Source organism: Populus trichocarpa, chromosome 11 (assembly GCF_000002775.5).
Source record: "Populus trichocarpa isolate Nisqually-1 chromosome 11, P.trichocarpa_v4.1, whole genome shotgun sequence".
Lineage (NCBI taxonomy): Eukaryota > Viridiplantae > Streptophyta > Magnoliopsida > Malpighiales > Salicaceae > Populus > Populus trichocarpa.
Window position 1 is genome coordinate 18,179,936 of NC_037295.2, and position 16,438 is coordinate 18,196,373.

Here is a 16,438-nt window from a genome sequence, read left to right on the forward strand (position 1 = left end):
CCAAAGAAAGTTAGTGGCACACTAAATGTGGCTTACTAGACTCGACAAAGGGATTTGGCCATCCATTTTCCTCTCTTAACCTATATATATGGCCTGCCTTGTGCTGGTCTGCCATCATCATTACACCGTTCATCCCTTCTATCCCAGTCTCTCTCTTGTCTTCTGTCAACATGGGCTTGCAAAATGAAGAAAAGCTTGAGCTTGGATGCACTGGCTTACAGCCAAAGCCAAAGAAATGGGTTCTCTTGATGGTAAGGGTGGTTGCATTCTTGGCCACAGCAGCTGCAACACTTGTGATGGCGCTCAACAAAGAAACCAAAACTCTTGTTGTTGCCACTGTTGGGAATACTCCAATAAAAGTCACCCTCACTGCCAAGTTTCAACACACCCCAGCATTCGTGTAAGCCTAATCAACTCATCTCCTTCCTTTAACATAACTGTAATCAGCATTTCTAAGTACATGAACATAGGAGATGGGAATTTAGCATGGAAATGTTTCAGTATTTCTAGTTATGTGTGTGAGATATGGTGTACTGCAGGTTCTTTGTTATAGCTAATGGAATGGCTAGTTTCCATAACTTGTTGATGATTATGGTGGAGCTTTGTGGTCAGAAGCTTGATTACAAAGGAATGCGCCTTGCCATGGTTGCCATTTTAGATATGGTAACATTCTCACAACTTAATTTTTCTTTACCAAGAGACAAAAAAGGGGAGAGAAGACTCTTTGTTAAAGAAAAACTATTTTGCTCAAATGTTTGCAGATGACAGTGGCTCTGGTATCAGGAGGGGCTAGTGCTGCGACTTTCATGGCTGAGCTAGGCAAGAACGGAAATTCTCATGCAAGGTGGGACAAGATTTGTGACAAATTTGAGACTTTTTGTGATCATGGTGGTGCTGCACTCATTGCTTCCTCTGCCGGCCTTATTCTCATGATGATTATTAGTGTCATGTCGATCATGAAGCTTCTAATCAAACCAAAATCTGACAGCAGCTAGCATTGTTGTCCCATATAATGTAAGGACTAAGTGAATCCATTCACTTTGCACACTTTTCTGCTCTGTGTATTACTCTTGCAAATAATCAAGAATGTTGCCTTCGAGCCATCTTTGTTGCTATGACCAGAGAAATGCTATCAGCTGCTTTCAAGTCTCAACAACCATGCATAACAGATAGAGTTTTTGAACATGAATATGGCTTAATTCTAGGGCAAGGAAAGATCTTTTTTCTATCCACCTCTATCGAGCTTCCACAATCAATATACATAGGTAAATAGATACGTGGACCCGGGCTACACGCATGGCTGGATATATATATATATATATATATATATATATATATATATATATATATATTAAAAATAAATGACTATAATAAATTGACCAAATAAAAAAATAATTACAATAACCTGAAAAAAGAAAAAGAAAAAGCGACCCCGTAATTAAACTGAAGGGGAGGGTCAATGCGAAGAAGTTTAGGTTTTATGTACCACTCACAATCTCTAGAAGCAGGACTCCAAAACTGAAGAATTCAGGTTTCAGAGTAAAAATGCCCTCCATGGCATTCTCGTTATTCTCCGGCGCACCCCTCCAACTATGATCATTTGCTCTAATACAACGTTAAGAAACCATTTTAATTCAAAAATTTAAACTGTTTAATGAAGTTATAGAATATAATTTATATTACTCTGACATGATCAAAGCTCTAAAACTCGCAGCACAGAAATTTATTAATTTTGAAATATATCAGGAAACTGAAGCGCGTAGCAGCATGGAGAGAAATTGTTGCTTACCAAAGATAAATGAATCCAAGCTTTTATTAGGCATGTATTCGTAGACTAACATCTTCTCATCCCCTTGAATGCAGCAACCCAGGAGCCTGACAAGATTCATGTGCTGCAATTTAGATACGAGTATAAGCTCGTTTTTGAATTCAGCAAGCCCTTGTCATGAACTTCTTGATAGTCTTTTATCTCTCTCTCTCTCTCTCTCTCTCCCAATCGATAAATTTCCCTCAAATAAAACATCTCACTAGTCATTACATAGATTTTACAGGGTTTTTGAATTTTGTTCTTTGAGTGATTTATATAAAACTACATTGTAAACAGGTCCAAAACTGCGCCGTCCAAGTTTATTCTTTGCTGAGAAGCAATCTGTGGCAGCCATGATTGTTGCAGCACTTTCGAGTTATGTCCCTTGTTCCCCATCATTTTCAAGTTCATGGATGTCATTTGTTCCATCCAATGTCATCAACTCATTCAGAAACTTTTCTTTAACACAGTAAGACATAATAAACCCGGTGTGGGCCAAGCTTTGAATCGACAAGTCATCATATTGATTTGAAGGCTGAGAAAATCACATGTCGTGTAGAAAAAAAATCACAATTCACCTAATAACGTTGCATTATCAAGTCATAAATCACATGGTTAGGCCACTGACTTTGTTCTTTAACACAGCAACCACTCTCAACTGATTTATTCTGTGGGTTCAGTGATGTTGTAGCTTCAACCATTTGAGCATACATGATTGGACGATGCTAAGAATATGAACCAGCAACGTTCAACGCATAATCACAGCATGAAGAGATGCCAAACGAAAAAAAAGAGGAGTGTAATTGCAAGCAAAAGCTGCGGCAGCCATATTAGCAGACCAACAAAGTAAGGAAAAGATTTAAGCTAGATGTCGTGCCAACCACTATTAAAAAGAAGGGTGATTAGCATTAAATGTTAGGATCAGCATCAGAATAATTTAAATGGAGTTTTAGTAATAGATTAGCAACACACATATATATATATATATATATATATATATATATATATATATATATATATATATTTAATATTAGTAATGGATTAGTAACGAAAAATTAAATATTACAAAATAAATTAATATATTAAAAATTAGTAACGGATTTGCCGTTGCTAATATGGTTGCTGTTAAAAAAATAATTAAATTTTGATTTTTATAAAAAAATAATAAATAATAATAACCCTTTCTATACTTCTTCAAAAAACAAAAGGAACCCCACAGTTGCAAAATTTCTTCATTCTCCGGAATAATCCAATATTGTCTCTTTTTATACTTCTTCACATAAACCTAATTAATCCATATATTACCTTATATTCCTTCTCTAGAAACCAAATCCATATCTCCCTTTCAATTCTACCGATCTCTGTCATGCGTTATTTTTCATAAATATAATTTTTTATTTTCTTAACTTCTTCTCCAGTTAATTTATGCTTCCAAACTTTTTCTGTACACTTCTTCTGTACATATAGTTAAGATTATGGATGTTTTTGATTTTGATTTGAGATTGTAATAGAAATCAATGAGAAATAAGAACAAAGTTTTCCTAGGTATGGAGCAAAGCTTTTGAAGAGATAGTATTTGAACTTGCTATGGGATCATTCCTCTGTGCTTGTAGAAGTCACAAGTACTATAATATATTCATCTGAATAGACATCGACCCAGATATGCTAAGGTCCTCTTATGTACTGATACATCCAACTCTCAACTCAATGGTTTTCAAAAGAGAAACCCTTTGTCCTGTTTGAGTTTCAAAACAAAGTGAGATAATATCTGGACTTGATATGGGACTGGCCTTCTATTATGATAAAAACAGAGAATTGATGTGCATGTTTCTGGGTTATTCTTAATTCCTTCAAAGTTTATGAGCTTAAAAATCATAATTCAATTCTTTTTGCATGCTTCTGCTGTGAAACTTCGGTTGATTCTCTTGAATGCAACAAAAGCCGAGGCTTTCCGTGTTTGCAACAATGATAATCCTGTTGCATTTGGACAAATCATGATGCAAAAAAGGTCAAGCAAAGAGAAATGGTGCCTACTTATCTTAAATTTTATGGCAGGCATGATGTGAGAAAAGTATACTTACGCAGAAAAACACAAAAGAGAGGGACCTTTGGTTGCGAAGATGCTCTGGTACGCATTTGTTTCTGAGGCTAGGGCAAAATATCATGGCTAAAACCAAAAACAACTAACACCCTGCAAAAAAGGATGAAACTCGGTAAAAGAAAGGCTAGAAAAATAGAAAAAAGATCAGAGAGCAAAAGTTTAGCAGGAAACTAACAAACGCAGCTAACCATGGAAATGAACAAACTTGTGAAACAAGGCAAATAAATCCTCTCTGACACATATCATGTGATAGTTGATATGAAAAAGAGCAAGAAAGAAGCTCAGCACCCCCTTAACAAACCAAATAATGTGGCAAGCAATGAGAAAATGAAAGGACGGGAGCTGAAGCAACTCCATAGTGGCGAAACCAAGTAGAAAGAGTATAAACTAAAGGGAAATAATATCATCCCACTTTTCTTGTTGAGAGCCAACACCAAGAGAGAAAGATGATGAACGGGATATAGAGGAGTTGCTAGTGATGGATTCTCTCTTTTTTTTCAAAAAATCATGTCGGAAAGGCCCAAAACACCTCTGGACAGGTCTTTCCCTAGCATGTACTGTTAGGCCCAAAAAGCTATTGAATTTGCCATGCACTACCAGACCCAGCACTTGGGCTTAGTAAATATGTCAGGCCTAGATATTGGTTAGCTTGACGCATATGCAAGGCCCAGCAAGTGAACCTGGTGTGATGCCAAGCCCATTCTCTATGGGCATGGCATTGCGCCAGCCCAAGCACAACTGGGTCAGGAGCTTGCCACACCAAGGTGTTGTTGCTCAAGGATGTTGAGCTCTAGGATTTTTTATCATCGCACCCCGGATGTAGTCGGACATTTCATGTCTAGGCCTAACGCGTTGCCAGATCTATCATACTTATGGGTTCAAACATAATGCCTGAATATAACGTCATATCTCCATATATTTTTAAATAAATCTTAAAGGGATTATTTCTCTACAAATAGACTTAATTAAACAAGTCTATATTTCACTGACACCATTAGGTGCATTAAAATCTATCGTGGCCTACCATGTCTCTATCTTTTAACTGGATAAAATCATTGGAAAACAGATATGTTGTTATGGTATCTTGGATAGACTGAGTAAAACACAACTCATCACGATATAAAATTAATTTAGAAGAGTGGAATGACTCTTTAGCCCCTTCACTTCAGCAAAAAAATAAGATTCACGTGCTATATAAATACCCCTGAACTACCTAGATAAAGAGTTCTGAATCTCTCAATTCTCTCTCTCTCTCTCTCTCTCTCTCTCTCTCTCTCTATATATATATATATATATATATATATATATATATATATATATATTAAGAGTATTTTTGTCTAAAAATATCATTGCTTTTTCTCTATAAAAATATTTACTTAAATATCAAAAAAATCTTTTAACGTATCATAAAAGACTTTTTTTCAAATACAATACCTCTAATATCAAGCTACAACAATTTTAATCATCTAGGCTAAAGGGTGTGTTCAAATTACAAGAACAAATGATTAACCAATTTATTTATAACTTATTCTAAGCACCTTGGGATTTTTAATTAGGGATATCATTAACTATCAAACTGTCAAATCTTCTTGTTCTGCTATTAATTTAGATAATTGCATAGCAATTTTTCAATGAGAAATTCTTTCAACCCCAATTTCAATATCTATCAAAAAGTTCCAACAATTTTATAGAACTGAGTATTAAAAAAAATATAAAATAATAATTTTAATAAAATTTCCTTTAAAATGAGCTCGATGCATGCATGCATGAAAACTAGCAATAGCACAAGTCTCGTTATGATACAAGTGATATATCAATCATTGATACTTAATCTTGATTAGATTTTAATCCATATGATAATCAGTTTAAAGAAAGAACTTAGAACAGCAGCCTGCAACAACATATATCCCGTTTATGTACATCGATTGTATTTTGCTCTATGCTATTTTACATCTAGCAGATCCACATCCTGTATAGTAGGGGTGAGCAAGAAAATCAAAAAACTAATTAAACCGAGAAAATAAAAAAAAAAAAACCTAAAAAAACGATTAAAATTATTAAATTTAAAAAAACCGGCCGGTTCGGTTTCGGTTTTATAAGCAAAAAACCAAAAAAACCAAATCGAAAAAAACTGAGGCAAACCTGTCTATTAAAAAACCAAACCGAATCGAAAATGATCACCCCTACTAAGTAGTGCAGCCCAATTTATATTCAGACTTGACTTGGGATCCATTTGATTCAAGATCAAGTCTCGGGATGGGTTGAACAACCTATTCAATTTTTGTTTTAAAAAATACTTTAAAATAATAATTTTTTTAAAAAATTAAAATTTTTAACCTACTCAATCCAAGCCAGGTCAAGATCTACGAGTCATAAAAGTAGCAAGTCACTAAACTAAGACAACGAGTGAAGATGAAATGCTAAGATTCATAACTACACTTTTAACACTACTATACTAGTGAAAGTGGATAACACATTTCATGTCCAACAAAGTACATTTATGTTTTCATTTTTTTTTTAAAAAAAAAATCTTAAGTTTCAACTTTGATTATAAAACCTGAATCAGCTCGATAATTAACTCGAGGCTCAATCGATCTAAAATCAAAACTAAACTAAACTAAAGAAAAAATAAAAAAAATTTAACCCAACTTGACTCTGTCAATCCCCACTCCTTAACTTATATATTTTTTTTTTTTTTATGATTAATTCAAATTAACCCGCCCGAGTCGTTACATGGACACAGCCATGAATCGGGTTTTAAGACAATGAGTTGAACCTCACCGTTTTGAAAAAAGAAGTTGCATGCGTGCATAGGAAGCATATGATAGTGTAACGTACAAGTCCTCGTATAAAGAAAGAAAAACAGTTGGTTGTTTTCGTTAAAAACCGCGTGCGTTTTAGCGGGTATCAACAATTGACTTGATCCTCTCTTCTCCTTTCTCTCTCTAAGACTTAACGACTTTCTCTCTCTACATCCAATCCAATTGCGTGCCACCAGGGTCTTTCTCTCTCTTCATCTAGTCTTACTCTTACCCCACTATTATTTATTATTGTTTTTTAAAGAAAATTAAACCCCATTTTGTTTTATTAATGAATTACAATAAATAAAATGTGTCTACTGAAGTAATTAGATTGCCAAATTAAGATAGGGAGGAGACTGATTTCTTGCTGCATTTAAACTTGTTTCAATCTTCTTCAATCTTCTTCAATCCTAACCGTTCTTAATTTTATTAATAAGGCAATAAATATTTATATGTTGATTTCACCTGCTTTGTCATTATTATTATAATTATTATTATCTATTATTCCGATCTCTCTACCAATCAAATTAAATAAATAAAAAGCCCGAGTCTTTCCTTTTGTTTCTTTTAATAAAATCTTAGTATTGGATTTGATTTATTATTATTTTTTGACTTATTTTTTTTGTGTTCATGCAAGTTTTATGAGAAAAGAAACCTTCTTTAGACAATTGGGATAGAAGGGAATTGAGGGTTAGGTTTCTTTTTGTTAGGGAAATAGAGTTTTTCTTTCTGGGTTTTAAATTTTGGTTAGGTTAGTTTAAAAAATTGCTCGTATTGCAGGGTAAAGATTCTAACTTCTCGAGTCAAAATTCTTTCTTTGTTTGAACAGTCAATGGAACAGTTCAAATCTCCTGCAGAATCTCATCTCAAAGAGGTTAGTTTGATTCTGCCCCATGATTTATTTGTTCTAAAGTTTTGATCTTTATGTGTTCTGTTTCTCATTGACTGAATTTTTTTATGTAAGATTGGTGTCATTTGGTTCTGGATATAGTTATTATCTGCATTGTACTAATCTGGGTTGTTGAGAAGATTAGATATTTGTCTTTCGATCGGAGTGTTAGGCAGAAAGTTTTGATCTTTTGATGATCATTCGTGTTTCTGTTACAATCATTGAGAATACAATGTGTATTGATTATTTGGTTTTAGTGAGTGGAGGAATTTGATTATGTAAGGATCATGGAGTTTTTGTTTCATGATCTTAAATGTGATTGTTGCTAATTTTTTGGTTTCTTGCTAAATTGGATTATGATTGTCAATTATGATAAACAGTTCTTTTACCTTCCCTGGGTTGTTAGATTGTTTTAGCAAGATTATGTTTCATTAGTTTCAGTAGATGCGCTGTGCTATTCCGGATTAGCGCTCTGATTATGTCGCTAATAAGACCAAGTTTAGGGTTTGCATACAAAACTTTAACTTGGGTGGTATACTAGGATCTGGTGTTCGAGTGCCTGGACGAGGAGTATGAATTTGAATTTTAATAGAGCAAGTAATTTAATTTAATAAATAATGTTTTGAAGAATCATTCTATTAAGCAATCCCCAAAAAGTGACAAGTCCTCTGAGGGCCCAGGAAGTCATCAAAATCAAAAGGTGCACACAGTTGATTTGGTTTTCAATTGTGGCAGTATGTGTGTTTACTCTTTTACTACTGGACTACAGTGTTCTCAGATGCGTAATCAAATTCAAATGTAAAATTTTTCTTCAATGGTATTTGGAGAACCTAGTGTAATAACTCCTGTTTTTGAACTTTGAATTTTTTCACCATGAACAACTGAAAAGTATTTTTGCAAAAACATACATTGCCTGTTTTTTATTTTATTATTTGGATTGACAAATAGACCGTCTGATTTTCTTCAAGAAGCACAATGCAAATGCTTGAAATTCTTATGGTGCAGAATGTACCAGCTTGTTTTTTGAACCATTTAATTTCGGATGCTTGTTTAAGTATGATATGATTCATGTGGTACAGGTAAAAGCCAGATGGGATCCAGATGAAGCTTGTAGGCCTATCATTGAGGATGCTCCAGTGTTTTATCCAACTGTTGAGGTAGTTATTTGGTACATTTGATGATAGTACTATCTTATATTTAATTTTATAACAAGTGTCATGCTCCTTTATTTAGGAATTTGAGAATACACTTGATTATATATCAAAGATACGTGCAAAAGCAGAGCCATATGGTATATGTCGGATTGTCCCTCCACCTTCATGGAGTCCACCTTGCCGCCTCAAAGAGAAAGATACATGGAAACATAATAAGTTTTCTACACGAATTCAGTTTGTTGAATTGCTTCAAAATAGAGAGCCAATGAGAAAGAAATCTAAAAGTCGGAAACGGAAAAGAAGGAGACAATTAAGGATGGGAATCACAAGAAGAACCAACAGGAGACGTGCCAATTCTTGTTCAGAAAGTAATGTTGCTTCTGAGACCGATGAGACATTTGGATTCCTTTCTGGTTCTGATTTCACTCTTGAAGAATTTGAGAAAGAAGCTGCTTATTTCAAAGAGTGCTACTTTGGAGTGAAGCATCTCATGGATGGTGTGACTGTAAACCAGAAATTGGAGCCTTCTGTCGAGGATATTGAAGGTGAATACTGGCGGATTGTTGAGAAACCAACAGACGAGGTTAAGGTATGAAAATAGGGTTGTTGATATGATTGTTTCTCCTGTGTCTTAATTTATATCCATGTTTAACCTCTATAACATTTCTCTTCTATCATATCATAGGTACTCTATGGAGCTGATTTGGAAACGGTAACATTTGGAAGTGGGTTTCCTAAGGCTTCAGCCTTGATGACCAAAGGTGATTCAGATCAGTATGTGGTATCTGGTTGGAATCTAAACAACTTACCACGCCTGCCAGGTTCTGTGCTGTGTTTTGAAGGATGTGATATCTCAGGAGTTTTAGTTCCGTGGCTGTATATTGGAATGTGTTTCTCATCATTTTGTTGGGTAAGTCATCAGACTACTATTTTTAAAGATATTTGAGAATAGAGTGATCAATACAATAGGCTCTGCTAGGTTTAGTTTAACCAATTTCAACATGACAGGGGCATGCATCAAGTTTTCTTGGTCTGTTGTTTTAGTTATTGATTCTTTAAGGTTCATGTATCTCTAGCATTATCAGCCTAGTACTATAAATTGATCAAAATTATTCTTTAGATTCAAGCTAACATCAATTGTTTGTACTGCATCTAGTTCCTATGCAGTTGGATTTTCCTTTCCTTTTCATTTGTTTACTGATTTGTTCTTCCCCTTTTCACCATTTGAATTGGTTTTCAAAACAGCATGTTGAGGACCACCACTTGTATTCGCTAAACTATTTACATTGGGGTGATCAAAAGATATGGTATGGTGTACCTGAAAGCCATGCTTCCAATTTGGAAGATGCAATGAGAAAGCATTTACCTGATTTGTTTGAAGAACAACCTGATCTACTTCATTGTCTGGTAAGAAGATGACTATTTAGTATTTTTAATATTTAGATATAAATTGAGCTGTTTAAGAGGTTATTTGTTGATAAAAGCTGGACAAGTTCCAAAGATGTCTGAAAAATGAGGAGGAAAGTGGACAAACCAAATGAGATTAGATAGCTGTCCAATATATGAAGCTAGAAGATGATCTATTCTGCCGTGACTTCCAACCTCATTTCCTTACTCCTAAATCAGTTAACTGGACTCTACTTACAAATTTTGAGCTGATCCCAATGATTAAGCTGATTCATTGTGCAAGACACTCTCATATTATGTTAGGAATCCACAAGCACTAAAAGCTTTTGACCTTTTGTTTTGACCCCACTTTGCTTCTAATTTTTGTGAGAAGTTATCTAACATGGTAATTCCTTTTTTGGGTACAGGTAACTCAACTATCTCCTACGGTTTTAAAAGCTGAGGGTGTACCAGTATATCGGGTGGTCCAACACTCTGGGGAGTTTGTTCTAACCTTTCCTAGAGCATACCACTCTGGCTTTAATTGTGGCTTCAACTGTGCGGAGGCAGTCAATGTAGCCCCTGTTGATTGGTTGGCACATGGACAGCATGCAGTTGAGCTTTACAGTGAGCAGCAGCGCAAGACATCTATATCTCATGACAAGCTACTGATGGGAGCAGCTCAGGAAGCAATCTGTGCCCTTAAGGAACTGTTACTTCTTGGAAAGGAAACTCCTGAAAATTTAAGGTGGAGGAGTGCCTGTGGGAAGGACGGAGTGCTTACCATGGCAGTTAAGGTACTCTTTTATCTGTCATGTTAAGATGCATACATGCTTGTAAGTTCATGCACTTTACATTATTGAATATTTTAGTACCATCGGAAAGACTAATTTTTTCAAGATTATACTTTCAACAGACAAGGGTGAAGATGGAGCAGGAAAGAATAAATTGTCTTCCAACTAATTTAAGACTACAAAAGATGGAAAAGGACTTTGATTTGCAAAATGAGAGAGAATGTTTCTCGTGCTTCTATGACTTGCATTTATCTGCGGTGAGCTGTAAGTGCTCCCCTAAACGATTTGTTTGCCTTAAACATGCAAGCCAATTTTGTTCCTGTGAAATAGAACATAGGTATGTCCTCCTTCGCTACACTCTGGATGAATTGAACACTCTGGTTGATGGATTGGAGGGAGAATCATATGCTCTGAATAAATGGGCATCTGGAGAACACAGATTGGTTTCTGTTGGTGATAATGACACTCATGTGCCTGAGCTTGAACTTGATGGCGAGGAATTGCAAACCAGCTATTCTAAGATACAGGAAAGTCCACCTTGTTCTTTAAAAGCAGAAGAAAACTTAAGCACCAAAGGCTCTTGCAGTTTTAGTAGCAATACTTATTCAGAAGTAATCCAGTCAGGGAGTCATCACAACAACTTTAACAAAGAAGCTTCGGTAATGAAAAACGAAGTTAAGATGAAGCAAGAGGGATGCATTGATTTGAACATTGATGTTATGTCTATTGACCGGGAAAGTAAGCTTCTGCTTGTATCTGATAGCTGTGGTAAAAATGTGAAGGAGACGCATGGTTCACCATGCATGCAAGACACACATTTCAGTTCAGATGCAGCAAAAGAACAAGGCAGGGAACAAGCTGCTGGAGACTGTAAATCTGAGTTGCATGAATTGTCAAACAAGAACCAGCCTTCATATCCAATGTTCGGTGCATCTTGTAAGAAGCTGTTTGGGGTTGATCTTTCATTTCCACCTTCACATTCAGTGATGTCAGCAAAGAGCTTCAAAACTGAAATGGTTGAGGGATCAAATGTAAGATCTGTAACAAACCAAAGCAGCCCAGTGAAGAAATTGAATCCTTGTGTGGAACCAATAAATGTAGGATCTGTCATTTTTGGAAAGCTTTGGTGCTGTAAGCAGGCCATATTCCCTAAAGGTACACTGTTTTATGATGTTTTCTTGGTTTTCTTAATTATATTTTCTGTTTTTGTAATTCATTTTTACATATTGCAGGATTCATTGATATATTGTTTCATTTTTGTTTATTTTTTGCAGGATTTAGAAGCCAGGTGAAGTTCTTTAGTGTTCGTGATCCAACAAAAATTTGTACCTATATTTCAGAAGTACAGGATGCTGGTCCTCTTGGCCCTCTTTTCAAGGTCTCTTTTTTTCCCCCTCTACATGTCTGCTTGAGTTTAGGACTGATGAAAAATGTGGATTTAGAGTTTTAGAGTTGAACTTGTCATGGATATCTAGCTTTCAAAATGACACCCTGAAATTTCAGGTATCTTTAGAAGAATGCCCTGGTGAGATATTTGCTGATGTTTCAATTGAGAAGTGCTGGGAGATGGTTCTGCAAAGACTAAACGGAGAAATTCTAAGACGAAACAGCCTAGGAGAAAGAGACCTTCCCCCTTTGGAGCCTTTGCAGAGCATTAATGGGCTAGAAATGTTTGGATTTCGCTCCCCACCAATTGTTCAGGTAAAGCAACCTCCGCGTGCCATATTTAATTGATGCTTCTGTTACAGAGGCTTCTTGAATCTAATAGCATTTATCTGGTAAGACTAATGGAATATTTTCAAAATTGGAACTGTCATATATTTGAGGTTGCAGCACATACACGCCATAGGTATGATGTGTTGCCCACCTTAGATTATACTATCTGAATTCATATGTTGACTCTGACTAAAATACTTTCAGGCTATCGAGGCTCTTGACCCCGATCATCGGTGTGTGGAATACTGGAATCATAGGCTTGTGAATTTGAGGAATGCAAGTGAAGTCAAGCAGCCCTCATTTGGATCAAGTTGCTGTCTTGCAGAAACTAAGGAAAAGGCTGGCATTAACCTTCTGACACAGGACCCTGGTAGTTTATGTGTAGGAGGTCATCATTCGGTTGATGAAGACGTGCAGCATGTGCTGCGAGGATTATTCAAGAAAGCAAGTCCAGAAGAGTTAAAAATAATGCACAGAATACTCTGCAGTGACACGCAAAGTGCCGAACAGAGAGTAGCATTCACAACACTGATGGAGGAGATTCAGAAAACAAGTAGATAAATAAAAAGAACATGTTTAGGTTCCTTCATTCTTTCTTAATGAGGGTAGCTTTACCACATCTTTCTCATAATTTAGGCCCATTCTTTCAATAGTTCATTAAAGGGAAACAGTTCCCAGGCACGAATCGCACAGAAATGTTGTGCAGCGTGCCTGCTCGTAACGTAGATACAGCAGCATCTTGATTTCTGCTGCCTTCTGACCATAAGGGAGATTTTGTACTTCAGGAAATTTTACCAACATGTTCAACTTGTAACTTGGGCTGACCAGAAGAGGGAACTCAGAGATTTGTCTACAATCCATTTAAGTTTCTTGAAAGTTGAGGTGCCTGAATGAATACATGTTCCTCATGGTTATATTCCTAGCTATGTTCTTATGGCAAGTTCTCTTTGACAATCTTTCCTCTTTTCTCTCTGACCATATCACCTTCTTTTTCTTCCCTTCTGTAGCGTGGCTACTCTTATGGTTACTCGAAGGTGTTACAGTTGTGATGACAAACTATATCTTTGCCATTGTAGATTCAACAATGTTCCACTTCTACCCCGTAGTGTAGAATTTCCCAATGTTACCCTTATAATTTCTTGAAAGTTTCAATTTTATCCTTTACTAAATAATTTACAAAGAAATCTCTTATTCATATTTTATTTCAGTAATTTCTCTTATTTTTCTTCTTGGATCCCCATAACAGTTATAATATCTCGGATTGACACTTGAAATATAAAAAGAAAACTCAAAAACCAAATTAAAAAAGGTATGTGGTTTAATAATTAAGGCACTATTATAACAATAGCAAACACCATAAATTAATAAATACAAGTACTTTTTTTTTAAAAAAATTCTTCGATTAATATATAATAGCCTAGCAATTTAAGTATATATATAGTTCTCAAATTCGATAGGGAATTGGTATAGAAATTTGGTGACATACAAACTAATTTGTTCGAGTTGATTTGATTATATTTTATCAATTTAGTTAAAATTCAATTAACTTGATAAAAACCTAATGGAGTTTACTAATAATTTAAAAAATGTATATATAAATAAATAAATAAAAGCCTCGATGACTTATTCTTCACTTATGAGATTTGCAACAATGTGATTTTGAAGAAAACAAAAAACAATTTGAGTTTTGTTTAAGTCAAGAAGATAATGGGTTTATCCAAGGTTTTTACTGGGTTAAATCTAAAATAATTTTTTTTATTTAAAACTCAGCTTATGCTGATCTTGGGATAATTGGTTTTTGGATTAACTTGTGAAGTTTGACCAAGTTTAATAAATATAAATAAGATCAGTGATGAGTTTATTATTTACTTGTCTTAAAATGGTTTTTAAAAGGGTGATTATCTGAATAAATATTAAATTAACTTTTTATATATATTAAAAGTAAAAAATTATCATTTTGAATTAGCAAGAAATTTTCACCCAATTAAAGCAGCCATGGATTCATGAATTCTGCATGAGGTATTGAGAACAAGCACAATTACACAAAAGTTTATTGCTTCCAGTTAAAACATGTTACAAACCCCATGAAAGATCATTAAGCAGACCAATGATCGCTGCCTCTAATCAGTTAACAACTCTGCTAAAACCCCTTTTACAAGAACAATCCTACCGTATCTCCTGAATTACAACATTAACAAAGAAGCACAAGACTATAGCTACAGAAGGTCCAACTACCAATCGCAGTTCTTGATTATATTTTCGGTTCCTTAGCAAGGGCCCATCAATGGCCAACCAGACTCGTTCTTTGAATCTTTGAAGCCAAAATCATACAAAGAATCAAGAATACAGTCCAAACCTCAGTGCACAAGCAAGTCGCGTCTTACTCTCCATGGTGAACAGTCAACTCCTCATCGTCTGCAGTACTTGGAACAAATATTCTTGGAGGAGGAGGAGGAGAAACAGGAGTCCCTGGTGGCGCAACCATGGTTGGCTCTGAATAGTTCTTTCCAGGTTCAGCACCAAAAAATGAGTAATCAAGAAGGTTGTCTATGCCATGAACAGCAATGGCAGCATTGGTGTAGATATCGGGATGCGTAAGGCGAGAGCCATCAAGAGTGAAATTTGATACAGAATTGTTGGTGATGAGTGGACTTGTCAAGAATGAGAGTTGGGAAGCGAGAGAAGGCCTTAAATTGCTGGAGATCAGCAAAAGCGAGGCGTTGAGGGACAATATGGTAAGGGAAGATAAAAGGGTCAGAGGTGGTGGTGGTGGTGGTTGGAGAAAGAGAGTTGTCAGAAGTGATAAAGAAAGTGGCGGAAATAGGGAAGGTGGTAGGGTCAGCCATGGTGAGGACACTGGCCCAGTTCTTGAAGTCTCCAGCACCAAGTACTGCATCAATTATGTTGTCGATTTGTTCTTGAAGGACGGATTTGAGGTCTTCTTGTTTAAATGTTAATGGTGGTGGTGTAGGTGGTAGTGAGAGAGTGGTGGTGACGGTGGTAATGCTTGTGGGAGTTAGGGCAGGACTGGGGGCAAATGTGGGGGTGCTGTTGTTGGTGGAATTGTAGGTGGGAGTTTGGGCAAGTCTGAAAACAGATGTGAGGGTGAGGGTGGTGGGAATTGGAGTAGGGGCAGACGAGGTTGTAGTTGTGGAAGTGAGGGTGGTGGAGGTGGAGGTGGTATTGTTGGTGGGACTTGGAGCAGAGGTGGGTGAAGGTGTGGGGATGGTACTGGTGGGAGATGGAGCAGCAGTGGGGGGGAATGTGGGGTTAAGGGTGATGCTTGTGTTGGTATTGGTGGTGGGAGTTGGAGTGGTGGAAGAACTGGGTGAATGTGTGGGGCTAAGAGTGCAGATGAAGGTGGAGGTGGCTCTGGTTGCGAGGAGGAGGAAGGATGAGAAGTATTTGTCCATTGAGAGAGTTTCTTGATTTTCTTGAATTTGGTTTTGTTCAATCGAGAGATATTTGTGGTCTTGTTGGTTACTTAGGGTTGAAGAGAGTGTAACGAACTTATAACCAACTCTTCCCGCCAAGAACTGTTCTTATAATTGTGCTAAGCTATTCTGGAAATCTATACTACATTAGAAAATCTATACTGCAATAGAAAAAGAAATATTTTACAGCACATAATTACATATTTGTTTCCTTAACACCCCCCTCAAGTTGGAGAGTGAATATCGAGAACTCCCAACTTATGAATCATAGTAGAGAAATTTTCCTTGCCCAATGGTTTAGTGAATACATCCGCAAGTTGATTTGCCGAAGTAACAAATTTGGTCACAATCGAACC

The 16,438-nt window shown here is 36.1% G+C and overlaps 2 protein-coding genes, 1 long non-coding RNA gene and 1 pseudogene across 5 annotated transcripts; 2 read left to right on the forward strand and 2 right to left on the reverse strand.

Moving 5' to 3' along the window:
- Positions 1 to 88: 88 nt before the first annotated feature.
- LOC7489095 (CASP-like protein 1B1) lies at positions 89 to 1,115 on the forward strand. Its single transcript, XM_002317031.4, has 3 exons — positions 89 to 400; positions 540 to 663; positions 762 to 1,115. The coding sequence occupies exons 1-3, from the start codon at positions 171 to 173 to the stop codon at positions 993 to 995; spliced, it is 588 nt and encodes a 195-aa protein (XP_002317067.1). The 5' UTR covers positions 89 to 170; the 3' UTR covers positions 996 to 1,115.
- Positions 1,116 to 1,347: 232 nt separating this feature from the next.
- LOC127904053 (uncharacterized) lies at positions 1,348 to 2,639 on the reverse strand. The gene is made up of 2 exons (XR_008056853.1): positions 1,790 to 2,639; positions 1,348 to 1,605 (listed from the first exon to the last, which is right to left on the reverse strand). It is a non-coding gene; the product is annotated as an uncharacterized LOC127904053 (long non-coding RNA).
- Positions 2,640 to 6,796: 4,157 nt separating this feature from the next.
- On the forward strand, positions 6,797 to 13,570 carry LOC18103470 (lysine-specific demethylase JMJ18). 3 transcript variants are annotated; one of them, XM_052445674.1, is made up of 10 exons: positions 6,797 to 7,583; positions 8,678 to 8,755; positions 8,832 to 9,341; positions 9,438 to 9,662; positions 9,998 to 10,159; positions 10,567 to 10,935; positions 11,055 to 12,087; positions 12,207 to 12,310; positions 12,436 to 12,710; positions 12,853 to 13,000. In XM_052445674.1, the coding sequence occupies exons 1-9, from the start codon at positions 7,542 to 7,544 to the stop codon at positions 12,664 to 12,666; spliced, it is 2,754 nt and encodes a 917-aa protein (XP_052301634.1). In that variant the 5' UTR covers positions 6,797 to 7,541; the 3' UTR covers positions 12,667 to 12,710; positions 12,853 to 13,000. The 3 variants fall into 3 exon arrangements, with proteins under 3 accessions (XP_052301634.1, XP_052301633.1, XP_024437310.2); XM_024581542.2 differs by having other exon boundaries at positions 6,799 to 7,583; positions 12,436 to 12,633; positions 12,853 to 13,570; XM_052445673.1 differs by lacking the exon at positions 9,998 to 10,159 and having other exon boundaries at positions 6,798 to 7,583; positions 12,436 to 12,633; positions 12,853 to 13,570.
- A 1,087-nt stretch (positions 13,571 to 14,657) lies between these two features.
- On the reverse strand, positions 14,658 to 16,183 carry LOC127904054 (cell wall protein DAN4-like; annotated as a pseudogene).
- Positions 16,184 to 16,438: the final 255 nt, after the last annotated feature.